Source organism: Colletotrichum godetiae (genome assembly GCF_030913485.1).
Source record: "Colletotrichum godetiae strain CBS 193.32 chromosome Unknown BDP55scaffold_75, whole genome shotgun sequence".
In the NCBI taxonomy this organism is placed as follows: domain Eukaryota; kingdom Fungi; phylum Ascomycota; class Sordariomycetes; order Glomerellales; family Glomerellaceae; genus Colletotrichum; species Colletotrichum godetiae.
This window is the reverse complement of record NW_026851323.1, coordinates 17435-40264: the sequence shown is the minus strand read 5'-3', so window position 1 is coordinate 40264 and position 22830 is coordinate 17435. Positions and strand designations below refer to the sequence as shown.

General features: G+C 50.8%; 11 protein-coding genes across 11 annotated transcripts; 9 read left to right on the top strand and 2 right to left on the bottom strand.

Annotated features, from left to right (window-relative positions):
- Positions 1-1060: 1060 nt before the first annotated feature.
- BDP55DRAFT_734191 (putative phosphatase regulatory subunit-domain-containing protein) lies at positions 1061-3527 on the top strand (the record flags this gene model as incomplete). Its single annotated transcript, XM_060580177.1, has 2 exons — positions 1061-2956; positions 3066-3527. 2 exons carry the CDS (start codon positions 1061-1063, stop codon positions 3525-3527), a joined length of 2358 nt encoding a protein of 785 aa, XP_060423072.1.
- Positions 3528-4379: 852 nt separating this feature from the next.
- BDP55DRAFT_682951 (uncharacterized protein) lies at positions 4380-5193 on the top strand. The gene has a single exon (XM_060576300.1). It carries the CDS (start codon positions 4690-4692, stop codon positions 5023-5025), a length of 336 nt encoding a protein of 111 aa, XP_060423071.1. The 5' UTR covers positions 4380-4689; the 3' UTR covers positions 5026-5193.
- A 659-nt stretch (positions 5194-5852) lies between these two features.
- Positions 5853-6308, top strand: BDP55DRAFT_637936 (uncharacterized protein; the record flags this gene model as incomplete). The annotated part of the gene is made up of 1 exon (XM_060573048.1): positions 5853-6308. The coding sequence occupies one exon, from the start codon at positions 5853-5855 to the stop codon at positions 6306-6308; it is 456 nt and encodes a 151-aa protein (XP_060423070.1).
- Positions 6309-7083: 775 nt separating this feature from the next.
- Positions 7084-8094, top strand: BDP55DRAFT_637935 (uncharacterized protein; the record flags this gene model as incomplete). The annotated part of the gene is made up of 1 exon (XM_060573047.1): positions 7084-8094. The coding sequence occupies one exon, from the start codon at positions 7084-7086 to the stop codon at positions 8092-8094; it is 1011 nt and encodes a 336-aa protein (XP_060423069.1).
- A 2-nt stretch (positions 8095-8096) lies between these two features.
- Positions 8097-9030, top strand: BDP55DRAFT_399051 (uncharacterized protein). The gene has a single exon (XM_060567279.1). The coding sequence runs from the start codon at positions 8308-8310 to the stop codon at positions 8869-8871; it is 564 nt and encodes a 187-aa protein (XP_060423068.1). The 5' UTR covers positions 8097-8307; the 3' UTR covers positions 8872-9030.
- Positions 9031-10755: 1725 nt separating this feature from the next.
- Positions 10756-13125, top strand: BDP55DRAFT_720738 (POT family protein). Its single transcript, XM_060578483.1, has 3 exons — positions 10756-10809; positions 10864-12265; positions 12325-13125. Exons 1-3 carry the CDS (start codon positions 10806-10808, stop codon positions 12722-12724), a joined length of 1806 nt encoding a protein of 601 aa, XP_060423067.1. The 5' UTR covers positions 10756-10805; the 3' UTR covers positions 12725-13125.
- A 1613-nt stretch (positions 13126-14738) lies between these two features.
- Positions 14739-15228, top strand: BDP55DRAFT_758947 (uncharacterized protein; the record flags this gene model as incomplete). Its single annotated transcript, XM_060580815.1, has 3 exons — positions 14739-14855; positions 14920-15022; positions 15082-15228. Exons 1-3 carry the CDS (start codon positions 14797-14799, stop codon positions 15226-15228), a joined length of 309 nt encoding a protein of 102 aa, XP_060423066.1. The 5' UTR covers positions 14739-14796.
- Positions 15229-18201: 2973 nt separating this feature from the next.
- Positions 18202-20032, top strand: BDP55DRAFT_594328 (cytochrome P450; the record flags this gene model as incomplete). Its single annotated transcript, XM_060570966.1, has 5 exons — positions 18202-18567; positions 18645-18744; positions 18799-18867; positions 18921-19529; positions 19601-20032. 5 exons carry the CDS (start codon positions 18202-18204, stop codon positions 20026-20028), a joined length of 1572 nt encoding a protein of 523 aa, XP_060423065.1. The 3' UTR covers positions 20029-20032.
- BDP55DRAFT_682943 (uncharacterized protein) lies at positions 19997-20259 on the bottom strand. Its single transcript, XM_060576299.1, has one exon. The coding sequence runs from the start codon at positions 20240-20242 to the stop codon at positions 20048-20050; it is 195 nt and encodes a 64-aa protein (XP_060423064.1). The 5' UTR covers positions 20243-20259; the 3' UTR covers positions 19997-20047.
- A 129-nt stretch (positions 20260-20388) lies between these two features.
- Positions 20389-22220, top strand: BDP55DRAFT_622089 (succinate-semialdehyde dehydrogenase). The gene is made up of 3 exons (XM_060571360.1): positions 20389-20508; positions 20563-21038; positions 21095-22220. The coding sequence occupies exons 1-3, from the start codon at positions 20485-20487 to the stop codon at positions 22095-22097; spliced, it is 1503 nt and encodes a 500-aa protein (XP_060423063.1). The 5' UTR covers positions 20389-20484; the 3' UTR covers positions 22098-22220.
- A 51-nt stretch (positions 22221-22271) lies between these two features.
- On the bottom strand, positions 22272-22626 carry BDP55DRAFT_734186 (uncharacterized protein; the record flags this gene model as incomplete). Its single annotated transcript, XM_060580176.1, has 2 exons — positions 22272-22516; positions 22569-22626. 2 exons carry the CDS (start codon positions 22624-22626, stop codon positions 22272-22274), a joined length of 303 nt encoding a protein of 100 aa, XP_060423062.1.
- Between the last annotated feature and the right edge of the window lie 204 nt (positions 22627-22830).

Below are 22830 nucleotides of genomic sequence, written 5' to 3'. Positions count from 1 at the left end.
CCCTGTCCAAGTACGAGACACCAGAACCGAAAAAAGAGAGTCAACGGCATAACTCTCTCTAGACCAAGGCACGGAAGGAAAGGATTGACCCCCATAGTCTTGCACCTATTCGGCTGGTCTCCTCTACCTCCTACCTCTTTTCGATCAGTCAAGCTCGACCCAGAACCTGGCCGACCACACGATCCCCACGAACGTCGCAAGCCACCTTGTAGGACGTCCCATCGCCTCGCCCTACATCGGCCCCTTCTTCCTTGCGAGACACTCGAGCCTCGTACTTCCCCAGCTCGTCATTGCATTCCACCTGCTTCGACAACATCTCCACGGGACCCTCCTCCCCAGCTACCGACATTCCTCGTCACAAACAAGACGAGAGTTTCTTGCCCTGTTGCTGGAACATTGCCAGTGCAGAAAACTCGACTGTCGCCCGCCGTCCCTTCCTCGACCTTTCTCTCTCTCCATGTAAGTGGTCAACTACGACTCCTACACAAAAACATAATACATCTGTAAAAAAAAACACCAAAAAATACATCACCACCTTCGTCATCATTGCCTCCTTGTTTTTCTTTTTTTAACCCATTGCCCTATCACCTTTTTCAGCCTTGCTTGCCTCTTTATTTCGTCGTGTCCTTGATAGTCTTATTGTGGGAATTGCGTTTCCCACAGCCACCAAAGCTACAGCCAGCAGCTTCTTTTTCTTTTCTTGAAAATCTCTCTCTCTTCCTCGTTCTGTTCCCTTGTTTTTTCTTAACCAGTTCAGTCATCAGAATAGATGCACCACAACCAATTTCCTAGCCCGACTAAATAATCCTAAAGCCTCCCATGGCCGCGACAGAGCTGACGGGATCCTTCAAATAACACAGAAATCCTAATTTCCTACAAGCGTCTCGCCGCTCCCACTCGGCCGCTCCGCCTCTCATCCTAATTCTTCGCTGAATTGATACCTATTTGCTTTTCTACCACCACTCCTCTCGAACCGACACACTTAACCCGTGCCGGGTGCACGATTCCGACCCCTTCACACCACCCTTATCCAGCACATTCTCCGTACATAACAGCGGGAATGCCTTACACACCCCCCTCCCACCACCGATCGCCAGCAAGCTCAGCGCCGTCATCGCCCGACGTGAGCAGACGTTCCTCCTTCCAGTCCAGCCCCAGACCGTCACTACCAAGGTCAGCATCATACCTCACCAAGCACAGGAGAACGCCGGCAGCGGCAACAGGTGCTCCCACAACAAATGGCAACTCAGACCAGCCTACACCACCAGGAACGTCGGACGATTTGAAGGGCATGGCCACTAACAGCAGCAGTGTCAGGCAATCACCGCCGCCACTGACCGACGAGCGCGGCATGCCCATGGGCGCCATTATTTCACCACCCGACTCGGGAAGTGAAGAGGAGGATGTCGCAGAACGCGGAAGGAAGATCGAGAACCTTAAGGAGCTTCAGGACGCCATCAGCCAAATACCCGTTAAGAGGGAAGCCTCTCCGACCAGCTCCAAGCTCGATCAACCCGCGTTATCTCTCATCACCAAGGAAGACCTCCCCAAGGAGGGTCTTCCCACCAGCTTTAGCACCAGCTCCCTGGACGCCCTCGCCAAGACGGTCGCCCGCCGCGTCAACCATGTCAGATCTAGCACCGAGCCCAGGATAGTAATGGAGTCGGCTTCCATGACTGGCTCAGAGTCCGATTCGGACGGTAACAACTTCGAGAACAAGCCCCCGATGGTACGGAAGAAGTCAGGAGAGCTTGTCAGACCCGCACTCCGGCCCGCCTCTGCTCGCAGACGGCCGTCAAGCATGCCTGGCACGCCGACCTTCTCCAAGGCCGTCCACTTCGACTCCCACCTCGAGCACGTCCGCCATTTCCTCCAGGTTGATCGGCCACTCGCTGTCAGTGCCGGGTCGTCGCCGGTCGATAACTACGACAGTGATACCGAGTACCCCTTCCCCGGAGAGGAACGCCAGAGTGCTCGCACCCCCCCATTTGAGTGGGAGATTGTCACGGCAAACCACCCTGTCGACACACCCATCCGCAAGTCCCTGCCTGTCCGCCTCGAGAGAGTTTGGCTGTCACCTGACCAGAAGAACCTGCTGGGCTCCATCGCCGTTGCCAACCTGGCATTCCAGAAATATGTTACGTGCAGATTTACTCTGGACTACTGGAAGACGACATCGGAAGTTGGTGCTGAGTACTCACACGAGGTTCGCGCTCAGGATGACAACGTTGCTCACGACCGATTCACGTTCAGCATCAAACTCTCCGACTTAGCTAACCTCGAGACGAAGACGCTCTTCTTCTGCATCAAGTACAACGTCAATGGCCAGGAATACTGGGACAACAACAACGGTACCAACTTCCAAGTCGATTTCCGCAAGAAGCATCTGCCACAGAACGGCAAGCGAGGCCTGCAGGGCGCTGCTGGCCGCCCGGCGCTCCCCCGCAGCAACCGCCGCTCGAGCCCTTCTTCTGCGCCTCGGCCCAAGTCCATGCCTGTCGGCTTTGACGATTTCGGCAACCAGGGCAAGCTGAACTTTGACCAGCCCATCCACGAGTACCTGGGCGAGTCAGGCCCGACAGCGGGACTTCGTCTCAAGATCAACAAGTCTACTGGCAACTTGGCTAGCGATAACCTCTCCAGCCGATTGACTGCCCCCAGTGGACAAGCTTTCTCTAATCGCTATGACTTTGGTGCCTCCCTCACTGCTGCTGTTCAGGCCGCAAAGGACACCATTGGCAGCAAGGACCGCAATCAGGATGGTCTCTATATGAAGAGCCACCGCAAAATTCACGTTCCTGCGCAACAGCCCCAGCAGTTGAAGCCGGCCCCGGCCGTGACCGCTCCCCCTGTCTCCAAGCCGATTGTCAAGCAGCCCACGGTCCCTGGCACCGACTCCCCCAACCCTTCCCTCGCCTCGTCATCATACGAGGAATTGGTCAACAAATACTGCTTTGTACGTACTTCTGGTCAACAATCATCCATGTCCGACCCTTTCATCACCGACCCTCACCGATCGCCCACTCTCAGCCCAAAAAGCATGTACTGACCTTGGCTATCAACAGTTCGGCTCCAAGCAGTCCAGTCCGCAGATTAAGGATGGCACATTGAGAAACGTCAAGTTCGATGGAGCGGATGATGTTTTCGCGACCCACGGATCCAACAGCACCAGCTCGAGCTCCAACGGTAGCCCCAGCATGGCCCACCACGTGCAACACGCTGGACCCGCTCAACACCACGCCTTCCACCTCCGCGACTCCAATCCCTACTTTCAGCAAATGGGATCCTACGGTGCATCACCAGCCTCATCTCCACTCAGTCACCCTTTGCAAAACGAGCGACCCGCCAACCAACGTCCGAGTCAGGCTACCACCCCAGCAACAATGAGGTCTGCCTCCCCCGCGACCTCGATGGGTGGCTTCCCTTTCGCCGGTACGTCGCCAAATGATTTTCCGTACGCCCAGCAACTGCAGGAGCGCTTTCCGTTCAATACCGAGACTCATACGGCAACAGCAATTAGGGGTTAAGGGCGTCGCTCGCTTCACCATGTAATCGCATCGTTATTGCGGTCTCGTCATTTGACTTTTCTCGATTGTGTTTTTGGACCAAACTTTTTGAGTCCATTTCTCGGACACTGGCGTTTCACGGGGCATTCGACGCTAGTTGGCCAGGGACGGCCATGGCATCGCGGGGCGTTTAAAGAGTCATTCGCAGTCTACGGCCCTCGATTCGATTACACGACTTCCCGAGCATACGAAGGGCATTCCGGGGTCATCGGGAAAACAAACAAAACAGCCTTGCTCTCTTGGTCTTTCATTCGTTGCCGATTCTTGATGAGCTCAACGCAGCGTCGATGGAACGAGCCTCCTTTTCGGATGGGTACTCAGGAACGATCTGCATACAAGGAGTTCCTTTAATGCATAATTCGCTCTCACCTTCACTCTTGACCTTCAACAGCGGCTGTCATTGCACTTCGAATCATCTTGTTGTTTTTATTTCCTCCTTGTCGAGCTTTCTTTCCGGACGCGGTAGAGGATCCAGGACCACCAGCACACGACATTAGGGGTTCTAGAGGGATATGGGTCACCAAATACTTGTTTTATTGGAATGGGACGATAGCAGATGACATGAGATTGTCTCTGTCCACCTCAGGTGGAAGTTATCAAGGATGTGTCTGGAATCACCGGCCTGTTCAATTACCCCAGTACGCTGCGCGGTTGTGAAAGGCCTGTTTAGGACACTGGGTTTGGAACGGATAAAAGTTGAAGAACCGAGTCTTGAGATTGATTGAAGCATCGACTCGTTCGTGACACAATAGGTACCGATTCATACTATGGGCGTTGGGAACATGGACGCGGTCACTTAGCAGAAGCGTTCGGCCTCATTTGGCTTGATTAGTTAGGGTAGCATGGGAAGACAAAATAACCTGCCATTGCTCATACACTCCTGTTCTTTCTTATTCCGTGATTGTGATGTGCCTTGCGCTATTCGTACTAGGTGAAAGATGCTGGTCTACTTTGCATTAACTACCCCGGACGCGCCTTTACCGCCGCAGCAATCCCCCAAACTACCAAGTGCTGTTTTGACGACCAACATTTTCAACATCATAGCCCATGTAATGCGGCCGCGACTGCGAACGCATAACGATGGTGGACTTTCATTACCTACCATGAGCTCGGTTCCCTCCCAATGATTGTTGGTCGTTTTCGCTTTCGGAATCCTGTTGTAAGTACGAGACGAGTGGGTCGCGTTCGCATAGCCTGGGCGTACCCATCGTTAAGGAGGAATTGGTTCCGGTGTGCTCCCCTCCCCCTGTTCGCGGGCTGGCGGTTTGGTTTGCCAAGAGACGGGATGTTTTTTATGCATATGGTTGACTGTGGAGACTCTGTTGCAACAGTGTCGATTGTACAGGGGAATACCATAATAGTCTTGACGTCGACTGTTGTGATAATTTCTCTTTGGGTGGAAGTTACACCTATAAAGTTCTTTAGATATCGGCTCCCGATGTCTAGGACGACAGCTTAGATATAAGCTCACGTCTCTGGGTTGTTTAACGTACACTTTTTGGCTTTCTTGGTGACCTTGAACGTGATCAGGGTGAAGGTACGTGTAACTTCGGTGACTAAAGGGGGAATATATAAAGATGTCGTCGGGGCCGCGGAGACTTTAGGACCAGACGATGTCGGAAGGGGGAAAATGTGAGTGAGTGAGAGAGTTCGTACTTCCCTAAGGAGGTTTCTCGGGCTCGTGTGAAGCCTGGCTATGAGTTAAGTAGCAAGACATATTCCATCTCCCTTGTGCTCTTATCACTATAGAACATCTCACTTGGGTTCTTAACTCTTGGGGTATACTCATCAGCGAATATGGATAGAATGAGTGTGAGGTGAGCATAGGAAAAGGAAGAATTCTTATATCGATCTTTGAAAAATGATGGGCGATGCACGTAAAGGGTTGGTTAGCTGGAGAGCCTATCCATCTAGCACCGTATAGAACAGAAGGATCCCAAGACGTGTAAGATGAGGAATAGAAAAAAAAGTAGTGGTTGTCTCAAGCCAGAGACAAAGCTTCCTCTATATCGCGGTAAGGGCCGTAAGGTTGCGGGTGGTCCGGGTTATGGGGTCGGACTGCGCACAAAGTTATTAAAATAGGACCACGATGAATTTTCTAACGATGGTTAGAATTACAGGAAAGTTCTTAGTATCGTCTCGACTCCCTCGTTATACTCTTTTAGATCCCTTTGCCCTTACTATCGTTTGTCTTACTATTTGCTCCTATCTATCTACCCTCGCACACTATCTCAGTCATATACCAGGCCGCCCTATCTAACCGCTATCGGGCACCAGTACAGTCACATGCCAGTCCGCTTTTACAGGCCCATGAACCCCAGGAGACAAAGTCCCACGATGCTCGTGATTTCTGCACCCTTCCCGATACGTGGCGCCCTCGCAATCAATCTCAGATATGATGTGCCACGCATTCATATAATGCCTGCGAACTACATCGTCCGGCTCGACATCATCCCACTCCGCGGCCGTGAACTTGACCCCGTTCCCGTAAACGATCCGCCTACTTTCCATGGGCACGTCGGGCTTCAGTCTTGCACCGTGTTGGATGAGGTAGAGATTGATGTGGGGTGTCCCGTCAACGTCCCCTTGCAGAGGGAAAGAAGCGCCCGCCCGTGGGCCTGGTTCATGTATCATGTCTCCGATCGAGTAAGTGTACGAGCCGAATTCTCAGGATTCCTCATATTCAAAGGCGATCGAGCCATAATTTCTCCACTTAAGCCGGTATTTGAGCTCGTACTCTAGCAGATAATTATGATCTGAACCGAGAGTCCCTGTCTCTTGAAGCCGAATACAGACGATGTCATATCTAGGGACCAGACCACAGGGCATGATAGCACTTTGATCATTTCGTAGAAAGATGAAGGTGTACTGTCAGCGAGTGGCCTGTCTTCATGTTGTCCTTGCATTCTGGGACCGCGATCGTGAGTGGAAGCTAGGATTGCAAGAGACCGGTCAAGGAGGCGTTATGTCGGATGCCTGGATTACCACCACGTTCGCCAAGATGCGAAGTTCGAACACACTAGCCTAATGCACTGTCAACTCCGTATGTCTGAATTCAGCTTTGACTCAGCCGCAACTCCTATGAGACAGTTGAGAGCCAACAAGTGATCGTGCATATGGTTATAGGCGAGAATCAGGCTGAGAGACAAGAGTCAGAAGACAGGGGTAGCTGCCCGCAACAGGGGCTGAGCTCCTACTTCTGCACCTGGCCGCTCAGGCTCTGTTCCCTGGTAGGCGCCTAGCAAACGGAATCTTGATTGCCTAGGCCTACCTAGAAGTTCTAACGGCCGCCAGGCGGTCGCCTTTTATAGGCCGTGCAGGGGTAGTATTGAATGGCTGCAACCTCCACGGAAATGAGTGGCTAAGTATTAGCCAGCAAGGCTCTCCAAAGGATTTGCGGCGTGGTTGTCAACTTTTCATGGGCTGATAATGACTTAAATATCGCCACTCACTACTTTTGCTTTTTGTAATTTGTCACTTCATTTCCTCCCTTTTCAATCAGTTCAAAGTTACGACCATGGACTCACAAGGTGTTCGACGACAAGATTCCGGCCAAATCGCAGACAGTGATGCTAGTACCGTCAGTGTCAACTGGACTTCGGTTCCTCAAACTCGTTCACAAAGTCAAACAACGCAGTTTTCTCAAATGGAAATTGACCGACTTCCTAGGAACGACGACACCGCGAGCTTGATCGGAGCTCGAAACCAGCGTGAAGGTCCTTGCCACGAAGCAGCAACTCAAGCATCTCAACCTGCTATTCATGTGACAAAGAGCTCAAAGCCTCGGGTCTTCTACGTCCACCTCGCTGTTCTCGTTGTCTCATGGATATTCTTCATACTTGGGTGTTGTGTTATCAACCCGGAAACCAATTGGCCATGGAGCTTAGGCTTTGAGAACCAGCTCATCATTGTAGGCTTGCTTTTGGCCTTGATGAAAACCTGCCTCGACGAGATTGCTGGTTCAACCTTAATTACTTGGCAAACACGTCATGCTACATCCAAGCCAAGGTACGACGCCGTACTAAGCAGAAGCCCCTTCAGGCCCAAGGACAGCGGCTGGTATTACATTCCATTGATCTTTCTCCGGGGTCTTCCTCTTGGTCTTGGAGTTGCGTATAAAAGCTCAATAGGTGGCGAGGCTTCGCATAGCATCGACCTAGACATCAACATGACACAAACTTCCGGGAGGCAGTATGGGCTGGCCCCCCTGACAAAAGATTCACTTTTCGTGAGCGCTGGTAATGCCCCATGCCTTCTCTCGAACGCCACATTTGACTTCTTCACGGTCTCAGCTAGGGATAATACCTTCAATAATATAGGTGGTTTCCCGAGACCTTTCGGCCACAGAATCTTACTACTCGGCAATAGCTCAGCGGCTACACTCGACCTACCAACTTACCCATACATCAGCGCCATCCAAAAGAAGCTCAAAGATAAAGATACTATAATCATAAGTGCAACAGTCCAGGGCTTCGTAACTCAACTAAATAAAACAATCAAACGCCTACGTAAAGACAACGCATTCTAGAATAACACTATCAAGAACAATATATTAGGGTTATCAACCTACTCGGACCTTAACAACGACAAAGTTACTCTAGGATTAGTTCCAAGCGTCCCTAACGGCGATAGTACTACTTCATATCTATTCGGCTTTTGTTGCAGGAGTCATACGTTCTAGTTCACATCCTCGAGTAACCTAGACAACTCTGAGCTCCGAGCATTCAGGAACTCGACCTTGATGTTTACTACTCATCGTACCGATTATAAAGCTTCATGGCGCGTCACCCGACAGTCCCTTCGACTCCAGCCGTGGAATTGTTCAACCGCAGAAGCCGATATTCTACGACAAACCCCTATCTTTTCTGGGCCAGAACGTCGTCAATTCAGTCCCTTCTCCATCGATGCACTCCCGATTATGGGCCGTCTCCTTTCGGATTTTCCTGAACCTAAGAACCGAGCAGACTCTCCTTGGAAAATGCCATCATTCGCGGTGGCAGTAGTTGGATGGTACTGGGCCCGCAGAGCATACATGATCTCAAAGTTGAGGGTCATGAACAAGCTAGAGACCGTCGAGAATTCGAGATATGCTCCTCGAGATGAATCTTTCAAGCTCACTAGGAAGATTCTTCATCCATACTGGTGGCTATACCTTGTTCTTGGAGTACAGCCATTGATCGCTGTCGCTGCTTTCTTTGCAAACCATTTCTGGCTTGGTCGCGATTGCGCCATCACTGGTCCTAAGTCTCGGAACGTGGATTTCGGGTCGATGACAGATGGCCCGACCAGCGTCTCGGTTGGATGAACGGTTCGACTTTTGCCAATGCAAAGGGACGGACGGAGGCTCCCGTTTAAACATGGCAACAAGGGGGTTATTGAGGTCTCTGCGAAGGTTGGAGTTTTATTTACTTATATTATTAAGACTCCATTTGACGTAATACTGCTTTCATCGGTGTGCAAGAAACGGAACAGTAGGAAATCTTTAGAGAATCGAGGGTTGCATCTGGACTTGGAATTATGCAGGGCAGCTTAGTGAAGTCAGAACGACAAAGGCTAGTCAATACCGTCTGATAATGTGATCATCAAGCTCTCATTTTCCAAGGAGCCTGACAGCCAAGCATGGCTATATGTACAAATACTGAAGTACGAAGAAGAAACTACCATGGCGCCACCTACAAGCTTTATGTATCAGAAATGAAGTCGGGCATTGGCCACTAGTAGTACTGGAATATCTGCTTAGGCACATGTGATTGATATGATGGTCTAAACTCGTTGGTCTTTGGATCGGCCTTGTATAACTCGTTTTCATCAGTGCCTTGAAAGGGACGTTGTCTCTTTTGGTCAGTAGCTTATTAGTTCTACTTGAGAACAACCAAAGACTTCTCCAGAGCCTTCGAGGAAAGCCTGTAAGCACAACATCTCGATGCGTTTCTAGGAACCTCCGTCTAGGGAGAGAATGTTCCAGCCACCCACAACCTTTGAACACCATAGTAGGTGAAAGAAAGAGAGACGCGCAGAATAGAACGCGACACTCGCTTCGGCCTATGGCGTGCTCGCGCAGCAGGCTTGGAACGTGCCTCCAGCGCAACGACTGTGGAGAATATTCTACCAGGTTTCCCACTGCCAAGCACCGTCAAACTTAGAGATTGCGCGAAAATTACACAGCCAAAAACGCCAGAAAGCTGCAGATGCTTCAATCATGATGTGACTTTTGCCTCTTCGGGCATTCTCGCCGTTTTTCTCTCGAATGACTCGTCGCTACCTGGCCGCCGAGACATCTTAAACAACGAAAGGGGGCGGCGAGGTATTCAAATACTCCCTCATGCCTCGGCAAGTTGACAATGATGCCATCCCCATAGGCCATATTGGTCTACTTGTTACGCAACCAGAGCTGGGATTGAAGTTGGGTGGATTATGGCGACATTTCTAGTTTTTCACAACAGCTCGCCCGACTAAGGTTGAGCCGGTCCCAAGTACTAATAAACTTTCGGTCGTCCCGTCCGGTGGCCAACAACGGTAACGGGACACGCACATCCAATTTCGTGGTTCGGGGATGTCTCTGCTCTTGTTGGATGTGTAACGACGAATTCCCCCACTCACGCAATCACGCAATCGACGTCGTGGACTCCCGTCATGGAATGCCGGCGGATAAAAGACCGATAAGGGTGGTGATATCGGCCCGCCTCCATATCTGTTGTGGACATGGGGTCCCGCTGGCCGGGGAAGTGGGCAACAAATATGATATCGTTCCGCTCTTGGGGTTCCCCGAGCATTCAAGATATGCAACTTTGAGATGCCGTGAGATTCAAAAGAATGCGAGAAATCATTCGGACTTCTTCCAACTTTTAAATAACATCGCTTGGTTTCTAGACTTGAGATAAAAGCGAGGCTACCCAGAGCCCAGACGGGAGCTAGCCACCCACTTGCCGGGACTGGGATATGCATGGGGTCAATGGCAATGTGCTAATGTCGCAACAAGCTTCCACAAGCTCGCGATCAACCTTGGCCCCGCCTTGGCCTTCTAGGCAGGCCTACGGTTCCTGAACAGGATAGTTCGATGGAGCCCCTCTGTCAAATGGTCTGGAGATCTATCTCTGAGTGCAACGTTCCGAGGACCAGCAGATAACATATCAGTGGGCGTGAGGGAGGTCAAAACGCAGGTTTCTGGGCCTCCTCACCTTCTTTTCCTCCAGTCTCTTAACCTACGTTGTCAAGTCATAGAGAGCAAAGTTGGTCGCCATGGGTAAGTTGCTAAGCACATGTTTGACGCGTGTCTAGTTCGCTGACATACCTGCAGCTGAGAACGTTATTGGTCTCAACGTGCACAAGGTCGTCGAGCCCGACTCCGACCAAGGCGTACACCCTGAGAAGACTCACCAAGTCAATACTCTTGACGTAGAGTCCCAAAACAACTCCCTCGATCAGACACACTCTGTCATCGATGATGAAGCATACCCGGCTCCGACTGATGAGGAGCGGTCGACTCTACGCAAAGTAGCAGACTCCATCCCCATAACCTCATGGTCCCTTTGCGTCGTAGAAATGGCCGAGAGAGCATCCTACTACGGTGTCAAGGCCGCATTCAACAACTACCTCCAATTTCCTTTGCCCGAAGGAGGTCCTGGCACCGGGGCTATTGACAAGTCCAAGCCCAACTCTCATGCTGGTGCTCTTGGCCTTGGACTCCAGACAGCCTCTGCCCTGGGTCTTCTGTTCACCTTCCTGGCTTACGTTATCCCTATCTTCGGTGCGTGGATTGCAGACGTCAAAATCGGTCGCTATAAAGCCATAGCATGGGGTGTCGGTATCGGAGGTGTTGCCCATGTCATCATGGTTGGAGGCGCTGCTCCCTCAATCTTGCAGGCCGGTAAAGGTGTTGCTCCATTTCTTATCAGCTACTTTCTCCTTGCCATCGGAGCTGGTATTTTCAAGCCCAACGTTGCGCCGACTGTTATCGATCAGTACAAGCACCAGCGCCAATACACCAAGGTGCTCAAGTCAGGAGAGAAGGTTCTCGTCGACCCCGAGACCACTGTCAACCACATCATGTTGATTTTCTACGCCTTCATCAATGTTGGGGCCTTCTTCTCTATTGCTGTCGTCTACATCGAGAAGTACCATAGCTTCTGGTTGGCGTACCTCGTACCCGGTATCGTCTACTTCCTGCTTCCGCTTTTGCTTGCCGCCACATACAAGCGAACAGTCAGAATTGCGCCTCAAGGCTCCGACCTGAACCGTTTCGTCAAGATCACGGTTTCGGCGATTAAGGGGAGCAAGGGCAACATCTTCTCCAAGAATGTATGGCAGAACGTCCGCCCCACTGCACTAGCTGAGCGAGGAGTGCATGTCGGATACTCTGAGAAGGACGTTGACGATGCCCGCCGTACCTGGCAGGCGGTTCAGATCTTCTTGTACATTCCCATCTGGTACTTGAATGATGGTGGTGTCGGAAACGTTCAGAGTAACCAGGGCGCGGCAATGACATCCGACGGCGCACCTAACGATCTTCTCAGCCACTTCAACCCCTTGGTCATCATTGTCTTCTCGCCCTTCATGGCTAACGTCGTCTACCCCTTCCTTGAGCGTAGAAATATAAAGTTTGGACGCATCAGCAGAATGACGGTCGGATTCGTTTTGGCCATCATCTCTTCACTCATTGGAGCGTTGGTACAATGGCGTGTCTACGAGACAAGCCCTTGGTAAGTTTTTCTGCAAATGTATCTTTCACCTGGGTCAGGGATGCTAATCTTCTTTGAAGTGGCTACGCTGCTAGTGACTGCGACGACGTCTCCCCTCTTTCGATTTGGTGGCAGATCCCCAACGTCGCACTTGGTGCCATGTCAGAGATCTTCATCAACGTCACAGCCTACGAATTGGCCTATGCCCGCGCCCCGGAGCACATGAGATCGACTGTTGTTGCTCTGTTCTTGTTCATGACAGCGTTGAGCAGTGCCTTGGGGCAAATTCTTCTTCCTTCTATCGCGGACCCAACACTCATTTGGGCTTGGGCTGCCCCAGGTATCGCCCTCTTCGTCCAAACAATTGTCTTTTGGTTCAGACACCGTCATCTCAACGACGATGTTTTCATGACGTACAAGGAAGACTTTGAGAGCGTCAACTCTGGAGAGAAGAAGCTTGTTGAGAAAGATGAAAAATGATCAGGGATGAGATTTCTATAGTCAGCAGCGTTCCAGATGATTGCTAGATTGGCTTCGCAACCCCATGTAAATCAGTCATCCGGATCTCTAACACCTGTTGCTATGGACCTGGTCTATTTATTTAGTTTGAGAAATTGATGTTGTACCAACCCATCATGTATCTTTCATCGTATGCGTTGTCATCAACATATTGCAAACCGCTTGGCGGCTGGGAGTCGGTGTGGTGGTAGGAGTGCTGAACTTAGGTATTTGTGACGTTTCAGCAATGGTGACTGCACGGGAAGTGCATCCTCCGTGGCACTAGACGGCAGTCTTAAGACCCTTGGTAGTAAGTGTTGATTGACAACGCTCCTCTAGGCTCTGGCTGGAAAAATGGCAGTTCGTGGAAGCTCTTTCAGTTGGCCTTGCTTGCCCTCAACCGCTATAATATCATAGATAAAGAGGTTTAAGGAAGTGTTAATTTACGTCACTTGTCACTGATATTGTGTCTATTCAATATTGAGAAAAAGACCTGGAGCATCTTGCATCTGTTTCACTTAGTTCCTTCACTGACGGTAGTCAGCTGGAAACGTTAAAGTCCAGGTCTCGTTGATGGTCATGCTGTGTTGGGGTCTTCATAGCTTGACTTGAGAATGAGCAATGGCAGGATCAAGTGGCAATTTCAAATTCCGAAGTTGACACTTGCACAGAATTGACTTCGTCACAAGCTGCACATTCAACAAATGTACAGAATTGTGCTGCTCATTGTGAAAGCCTTGGGCAATCAGGAAGCATGACTCGTGTATGTCGTGGCTCGTAGAGAGTAATATTCCGTGCACGTACGGATCAAGTCGGCTGGGCTGTAATAATTCGCCCGTTGCCCGATGCCGGTCCGGATCCGATCTGGACTCGCAACCCGGATTGCGATAACCTAGAGTCCAGACGCACGTAATCCCATGATAGTAATTTCTACATGATAATGTCAACCCGGGCGACATATGCTTTCGATCATGTATTCCAAGACTGCATTCAACTTTGTAGCAGTTCTCGATGGCGTGTAGTGTCTCTTTGATCTTATGTCATCCGTAGTCACCTGAACCATCGGAGAGAGACGAATAAGAGCTCTTTATACACGGTTTACTAGGTTGGGAAATCAGATTTTCTCCCTCCGGCGGACTTTCATGTGACCGTAAAGCAGACCTGACACGAGTGTGTGGTAACGACTCGCGACACGAGTCATTACCGGCGACTTCATAGGCCGTGGCGTGAGCTTTCCGAATTCTTTGTATCCATCAATGTCGATCAATATTCAAAGACTAAGAGCTGATATTAAAGGCGATGAACGGCCTCACTTTACGTTGAATGATCTTGAACGTTGAACGCATGCATCCAGGCTTAAGTTACGTACATATGTAGTCCGTGAATACTTTCTCTCAACAACCGCACAAGTAATTATTGGTTGCAGCTCAAGAATTGAATCAAACTCAGGGCCAAGTGCTAATGGTGCGCTCGGTCTGACTGATGCGAACTTTGGCGAGGTGAATCGCGAGTACGGTGATCTTCTCGTTCAGCCAGTACCCAATTGGGTTCAAAATTCTACTAAACGATGGTCGTCTTCCCGAGAGGCTCGGCGGCTCGGCTTCGAATAAGGCCCAGGCCCCAGGGGGATGTTTTCCATCGCCTCATTGACCGAGACCCCTGTAGGGTCGCTCAATACGGCACCCGCGGCGCTAGCAACGACATGTTAGGCGTCTGACCAGTGACCACTACAGGCCAGTGGGATGCCGAAAACCTCTTGCTGGGGCCCCGCGGCAACTGCTGTGAGTGCTATCACTCGATCATCTATTTGTCTTTGCCTCACTTTGAAGGACCTTGTTGACCGTAATTACCAGCTAATATTTGGGTGGGCGAAGACTGAGGTATTGACTCAGGCCTCAGTTGAGAGAAGTTGAGAACGAATCTGGTGGTGAGCGACATCAAATAAAATGTCCACATGCAAGTTAAATAGACACTCTCGCCCACACAAATCCGAAATGTCATCAGGCAGAAATCCCACCTCTTTCTCACAGGCAACCGTCAGATATCAAGCTACAATGGCCGCTGTTCTCAAGACCTTCGCCCTTGCTTTTCTGCTCATTCAAGGAGCTCAAAGGTAGGCATACTCCACATGCTGTTCCGCTCAAGGGAGGCCGAATGCTGATACATCCTACCAATAGCAAGGACCACAGTAGTCACAACTGCTGTCTTTTGACTTCGGAAGGATGGATTCCTAGGAACGATTGGACGAAAGCGGTCTGCGAGGATCGCTGGGGATCGGTAGTAAGTATTCCAAACTAAATACTAAATCAAGTGACTACAAGTGCTAACAACATCGACAGGCTACTTTCGATGGCGTCAAGTGCATACAGAAGCCTGGCAACGTGATCAGCGGTGACGACTTTTTCACCGCGTGTAAGCTTTACGGATACATCAATGGCTATCAACAGTGGGAGAGGGGTGCGGGATACCGCGGCACTTGCTCTTGATGCCTGTAGAATTGGAGTTGCCATAGTAATATTGGATTTATCATCGATAACTTCCCGCCAGAGTCTGCAATGCGGTCTACCGACCAACGCTGAAGAGTGTTCGACATGATATTCTCTATAACGAATTAAGCCTAGAGACTCGGCGAAGGGGCGGCGCGCGTGACTTGACGAACGTCATGACTCAACCAAAAAATCACGCCTCCTGGCGACAAGCCCTCGCCAAGTTCCATGATACTTCAAGTTATCATGAAGTCGGCTCTTGTATCTCGTGCCGAAGAAGACGGCTGATAGAGAAGTGCGATTATGAGACGAACTCTTCATGTACCTGGTCCCCAACATGAGGGTTTTGTTGTTGTCAGTAGAGAGTAGGAGGTTGATCACCTGGCGCCAAGGGAAGCTTGTCTAAGAAGCCCACAAAACTGTGCCGTGCCCTGAGCTGCTGGAGATGAATTCACTCAAGAGTGGAACCGGGCTTTCGCTTCTTAGGTTTAGAGTTTGTTCAGAGAAAGTGGCCAGTTCTTCTACCTACTAATGAACACGGGCCATTGTTATGGCAAGATTCGAAAAATCGAGCGTCACTTCTCGATGGGTGGAAGGTCAAGGCTGAACAGTAGTCATGCGCTTGACATCGTTACAATCTATTGTCTATCTTGAGTGGGAGTCAATAAGGAGCCGAATGACTGTTTAGGGTAATGGGCTGTGACTGAAACTCGCTGTCAACATAAATTCTGCAACGAGACACGACCAATCGTGCAGTTTATGTTGCCTCTTAGCCGTGGAACCGACCCAATTCGAAAGCGGTGGGATACTCTTTCCATAAACTAATGCCGATGGTTGTACGGCGGGGTTTCACTTGATCGCAGAGTTTTCTTTGCGCCGAACTGTTACTTGCTGGACGCGATTCAAACAAAGTCGATCTTCCCTGGATTCATGGCACGTATTCAACTATGGGTGGTTTGAAGGATGATTCGGAGTAGTCCTTGAATGATTGTTAGCAAGGGTCTGCTTGCATGTTGGCCCCTGTCAGGCGAGCGCCGCAGGGAAAATGAGAAGCATAATCTTAAAGTCGAATTAGCGGTGTCTCAGCGCTGTGTACAGAAACTACGTTAATTAGCGGTGCTCACGTATCCGTACAGAAATCTTCTCAACCGTCATCGTGCGTATCGTGTCAATGATCATGCGCGGATAGGGCGGCAACTGCTGGTTCGACAACCGAAATTTGTCAGAATCTGGGCTTAAGCTGCGGCAAATTCCCACCAGGACGATCGTCCACGTTCAGGTTCCAATGGCCATAAAAAGTCGTTGAGCTCCAAGGCGAAGATTTCCTGTCATGGCACCATAAGATAGTGAAAAGTACCTGGACATCGAGAGGATACAGGTCTTTTCAGCCCGCACGGCCCCCCACCCCCCTTCTGGACCCGAATAGGATAGGCGGGCGACTATGTACTCAGTTTCTGCTCACTGTTGACAGCCAAGGAGTGCACGAATCGCACGCTTTGGGCGAAGAGTGTGAGGCTTGTAGTATCCGTGCAAGTATCCCTAATACGAAGTTATGGACTCCTAAGAGAGATGACAGTAGGTGTAATGCCACCTTAGAAAGACCAATGATTTACAGACGCACTACAAGAAAGGCGAAAACGAGCTGTTAGGTACGGCCCGGGGTTCGGGCTAGACCGATAGCCCGACCTTACGCCATACTTGCAACTCTACTGGAACTTAGGTGCTTAAGCAGCCTGGGCTACGCAATCGTGGAAGGCATTTCAGAAATGAGAAAGTCATCGGAGTGATGGGTTTCTACCGAACCTGTGGCTCTTCGGAGCCGCGCGGTGGGTTCATGGCCAGCTTCTGATGCGTTGATTTTGCGCAACTGGCAGCGTCAAAGGGAATTCTATCCGGGCACTGGCCATTCATAGAGAAGTCCGCCGAGAGCCCGGCACGCCGACCCAGCCCGGAGGAACCGCTGATTCAGCGGCGACCCGCTCCGGTTTTAACATAGTCGGCATCGTGACAAAAGACCTGAGACACCGTGGACAGAAGTCCGGCTCCCCGCTCAAGCTCGCTAAGCATTTTACCGCGGTTTAGACTAGCCCATGGCTGGACGGATATTGGCGGGAGGCTCGATGCGGCTTGGCGTAGGAGAGATCCCGTGTGGATCTTCCCTTTCCATGCCGCATAGGGGAGCTCTAGCGGATCGGAGGACGTACTGCATCGCACAGTTGTATCCGTGTACAGCTCTGAGAGCGAATCATCAATCCCGGATTACGGAAAGCATATTCCGTCTAAGGGAAGACGAACCCCAACTGCCAAGCTCAAGCGGTAGTGTCACAGAGAACTCGCTGATGGAGTGTTCAGCACATCATTGTCCGAACTACAAGCTCTCCCACCGCGAGTCTCACATGTTCTGACATTTCTGCAAGGAGGGAGGGGTCTCCAAACAGCCGGCCCTCGATATTGATTGAGATAATGGGTGTGAATACTCGATCTCAGAGAGATAATTCGTTATAGAGGACGTTAGTGACGAGGCGCGTATGGAGCTGTTCAGGCTTATTGGGCTGCTTGTTCTAATCAGGGCTAAGACGAAGTATGAGGTACATCCTGCATGCCGTCAGTTATGGAAAGTGACTTATGCGTTTGCTTCAAACACAGGCCGCGCATCCCCGCAGCCCCAGATCTGTCGTGACCATGGATTAGACGCTTGCTTCAGGCCCACGTAAGACTTCGGGAAGATGCCTATACTCCGCCCGAGCGGCGAGTGAAGGGTGAACAGGTTTTCACTTCTTATCGTCGCTCCGTACTAGCGCCTCCTTGACGTCAATACAGGCTCGGATGCCTGAATACGACTTTACTGTAAGTTACATAAATACTAATTCATTGCCGCCTCTGATACGGTTCTGATTCCCAACATGATCGCAAGTTATCAGAATCATTTGCAGCCTGGTAAACGTTACTATTCCACACAGTAGACTACTAGTCATGAACAGAGCCGGAGCCGTACGCTCTCAGGTGGGAGAAGCGAGATACTCTCTCGATGGCTCGGCCAAGCCTCTTTCATACTTCTTTACGACTGTTTTACTCATCATATTCGTTTACTCCTTGCAGGGAACAAAGCTTAACACTCCCTCCATTAACCAAAAGGGAAAATTCGAACTCACGGACAGCCGCCCCAAGAGAAATTTCCTTTTCAATGCGAGGAAGTTGTTGCAGCAATGGTTTAACGCAAATCCAAACAAGCCCATTCGGATGATCAGCGATATGGGCAGTACAATTGTGCTGCCTCCGTCGATGGCGAATGAAATCCGCAACCATAGTGACCTCAGTTTTACTGCGTTTTCCCAAGAGGTTCGCTAAGCCGTCCCTGATAGCCTATCACATCAAAGAAAACCGAATGATTCTGATTAATCGCCTACTCTACCCAGTTCTTCCAAGCGAAATACCCCGGCTTCGATCCATTTGCAGAGGGGGGAAATGACAGCATTACGTTGGTTGTCATCAATAAAGACCTTACGAAGCAGCTAGGTAAGAACGAAAAACTCTAATCATTCTTCCATGATGCTGACGATGTCATTACAGCAAAGGTTACGGAGCCCTTAGCCGAAGAGACCTCTCTTGCACTTCTCAATATTTTTACCGCAAACAAAGGTAAAGGAAACGCTGGGAGAAAGTAACAAGGATAGTTCACTGACATTGACCAGAATGGCACTCCATCCCCATGCGGGCAACCCTTCTACACTTCGTCGCCCGTATTTCTTCACGCGTCTTTCTCGGCACCGAACTCTGCCGCAACGAAGCTTGGCTCGAAATCACCAAGAACTACACCCTCAATGGCTTCACCGCTGGCGACCGACTTCGCGAATACCCTTCATTTCTCCGGCCTATTGTTCACTGGTTCCTTCCCGGATGCCAGGAAGCGCGCAGACAGATCAAGACAGCCGCAAAAATCATACAACCCATCATCGACGAGCGAAAGGTCCTCAAGGCCAAGGCGATCGCCGAGGGCAAGCCAGTGCCTATCTACCAAGACGCCATTGAATGGTTCGAACAGGCATCCAGATCCAAGGGTACTGCGTATGATCCTGCTTTAAGTCAATTGTTCCTATCAACGGTTGCTATCCACACCACTACCGATCTTTTGGGCCAGGTTATGGTTGATCTAGCGAAGCACCCCGAGGTCATCGACGAACTGCGCAAGGAGGTTCGGGCCGTTCTCCAAGAGTGTGGCTGGAAGAAAACATCTCTCTACAGTATGAAGTTGCTTGATAGTGTCATCAAAGAAAGCCAGCGCATCAAGCCCTTGCAGCTCGGTAAGTTTAAGCGGCTTTGACCTGTTTTCCTGAGGAGGCGATGCATGTTCTAACTTGCCATGTCTTTACAGCCAGCATGCAACGTATCGCTGTGAAAGACGTCACTCTTTCCGACGGGACTTTCGTCCCCAAGGGAGCAAACATAGCTGTTTCTTCTCACTCTCTGTGGGATGCCGCGGTGTACCCGGAGCCGGAAAAGTGGGACGCGTACCGTTTCCTCCGAATGAGAGAGGAACCCGGCAAGGAAAACGTGTCGCAGCTAGTCAGCACTCTACCGGAGCACCTCGGCTTCGGCCATGGTAAACATGCTTGCCCCGGTCGCTTCTTCGCTGCAAATGAGATCAAGATCGCTCTTGTGCATATCCTGCTCCAGTACGAGTGGAGACTTCCCGTCGGGGCCGATACCTCGATCACCGACTACGGCTTCAGTCCGATGCTGAACCAACGCTTGGAATTGGAAATTCGGAGGCAGACTGATGAAATTGACATGAACTTCTGAGCCATGAAAATTCTTGTCATCAATAAGAAGACGTGGTATCCGGCTGGGGATCCGGGCTGCGGGAATCCAAGGATGATGCGCGGGGAGGATTGCTATCGGTCTTTGATAATCGAGACTCGTCCCGCGGCTCTCTGGATTCGCAAACGCCTTTGGGATCGGCCCAACTAGTGGGTAGTTGCATGGACCTGAAAGGTTCTCGATATTTGGAAGACATGCTGCCCGCTTAATTTGGTTATGTGTTGAACAAAGACGTCATCTTGAGTACCTACACGCACCATCTGGAGGCACTTCTTGAGATGCGGGGTCGTGGCGAACTACTAAGGAATTCAAGTCGGCTATATATCTCCGCACCTATATATACTAGTAGCCTGCACCAAACACATCCCCGTAGATATTATCTAGAAATTCATTTGCATTGCACGACCCACGGAAGTCAGTGACCTAAGCGTCAAAATCATGGCTCAAGATCTGCCTTTCAAGGTACGTCCGTCGTCTAATCTCTCAACTAGATGTATTCGTTGCTAACACCCCTAGCTCGCCAATCCTGATCTGCTCAAGACGGACGCCTACGTCCATGGCTCTTGGGTGACGGCATCATCAAAAAAGAGATTCGAAATCGAGGATCCCGGAACAGGCAAAGTCTTTGCCTCAAGTCCAGACTTTGACCGGTCCGATGTCGATGCAGTGGTGAAATCATCACATGAAGCTTTCCAGACCTTCCGCTACGAGAACCCGAGGTCTCGGGCCAAGAAGCTCTTAGAGTGGGACCGCCTCATCCGCGAGAACCGAGATGACATTGCCCAAGTTCTCACCCACGAGTCTGGCAAGCCTCTGGCAGAAGCGCAAGGCGAACTCGACTATGCTCTAGGCTTTACGTGGTGGTTCGCCGGAGAGGCCGAGCGCATTCGAGGAAACATCTCGACGCCTTCTGCACCTAATCGAAGGGTCGTGGTTGTGAAGCAGCCAATTGGTGTAGCTGTGGCGCTTGTGCCCTGGAATTTCCCCATTGCGTGAGTACTCAATCTTAAGCCACGATTGTTGACCTACAGTCCTGATAGCATTGTAGGATGATTCTGCGCAAGGCCGGCGCTGCATTGGCAGCAGGATGCACTATGATTGCGAAGCCATCGCCCGAGACGCCTTTGACGTGCCTAATCCTCGCACACCTAGCCACGAAGGCTGGGTTCGGACCAGGCGTCTTCAACGTCATCACCACGTCCCTCGATAACACCCCCGAGGTCGCAGAGGCTTTGTGCAAACATCCCTTGACGAAGAAGGTCTCGTTCACCGGCTCCACTAACATCGGCAGCCTGATCGCCAAGCATTGCGCAGAGGGCCTCAAGAAACTGACCCTGGAGCTCGGAGGAAACTGCCCCTTCATCATCTTTGACGACTGCAACCAGGACCAAGCTTTGGAACAACTTCTCGCACTCAAGTGGCGACATGCAGGTCAAGCATGCATCACAGCCAACCGCGTCTACGTCCAAGACGGCATCTACGAAGAATTTCTCGAGAAACTAGTGGAGCGGACTAAAAAGATCAAGATGGGACATGGAACCAAGTCGGACACGACCATGGGACCCCTGACAACACCCCGCGCCATCCCCAAAGCCCAAGCTCACGTCAAAGATGCAGTAGACGCAGGCGCAAAGGTCGTACACGGCGGTCGAAAGGGAACAGAAGTCGGTCTGGAGGCTGGATACTTCCACGAGCCGACTATCCTGCGCGATATGAAGCAGTCTATGCTACTCAGTCGCGAGGAGACATTTGCACCCGTCTTGGGCCTGTACAGATTCAAGACCGAGGACGAGGCGGTTCAGTGGGCCAATGATACAAGCATGGGTCTGGCTAGCTACTTCTTCACTAAGAATATCGACCGCACGTGGCGGTTGATGGAGAACTTGGATGCAGGAATGATCGGGATGAATACTGGTAATTCATCGGCGGCTGAGTCTCCGTTTGGTGGTATGAAACAATCTGGCTATGGGAAGGAGTCTGGCAAAGACGTGGCTATTGAGGAGTACCTGATCTCGAAGACTGTGACCATGACTTTGGAGGATCATTACTGAGCTATCAAAGTCGCAGATGCTGAATGCAATTCTATGTTGCAACGCCTATGTTCTCTGTGCAGTGTACCAGATATGTTCGTTGGGCAATAAATACAGTCAAAGTGTCCAAATCCGAAAAACTAAGGGAGCCTCAGGTAGAATGGAGCCTGACTACTTAGCCAGACGAAGCCATCATTATGCCCGGCTTACTCCTCCGCATTGTGAATCGGCGCCTGGCACTACCTCAAAGCCAGTAGGAGCGACAAAGTTTCCGCACCTTCCATTATCGCAAACTCCTTGTCTGATAGTGTTCCCGCATGCGCGTCCGTTGGCGGCGACCTGTTGAGGCGAGGGCTTGTTTCGTTTCGCAAAGTCGCTGAACTCCCGGGGAATAAGTGTGATGGCAAGAGCTTCGCCTCGTCTGCCTCGCGGTTTCGGTGCTATTCCAATGTTTTAGTAGCTGTTGCTCTTGCCCCTGTTGCTGACGCTTACCTGCAAAGACGCCTTCGGACACCAACAGCAATGCGAATGCAACGTCGACCAAACGCATGATGTACCTAGGAAGGAAGAGGAGGATCTGGATTGGTCTGCGCAAGAACAGGCTGAAAGAAAGCAGATCAATCGGCCTTGTTCGTGTTCTTGTACTCAGAATTTCGATCTCGCTTATTCCAGAATTGCAGTTCAAATGTGAGGTTGTAGTTGCAAAAGCAACGGCCTCTAAGGACAGTCTTGGGTAGCAATCTGGCTGATGTGT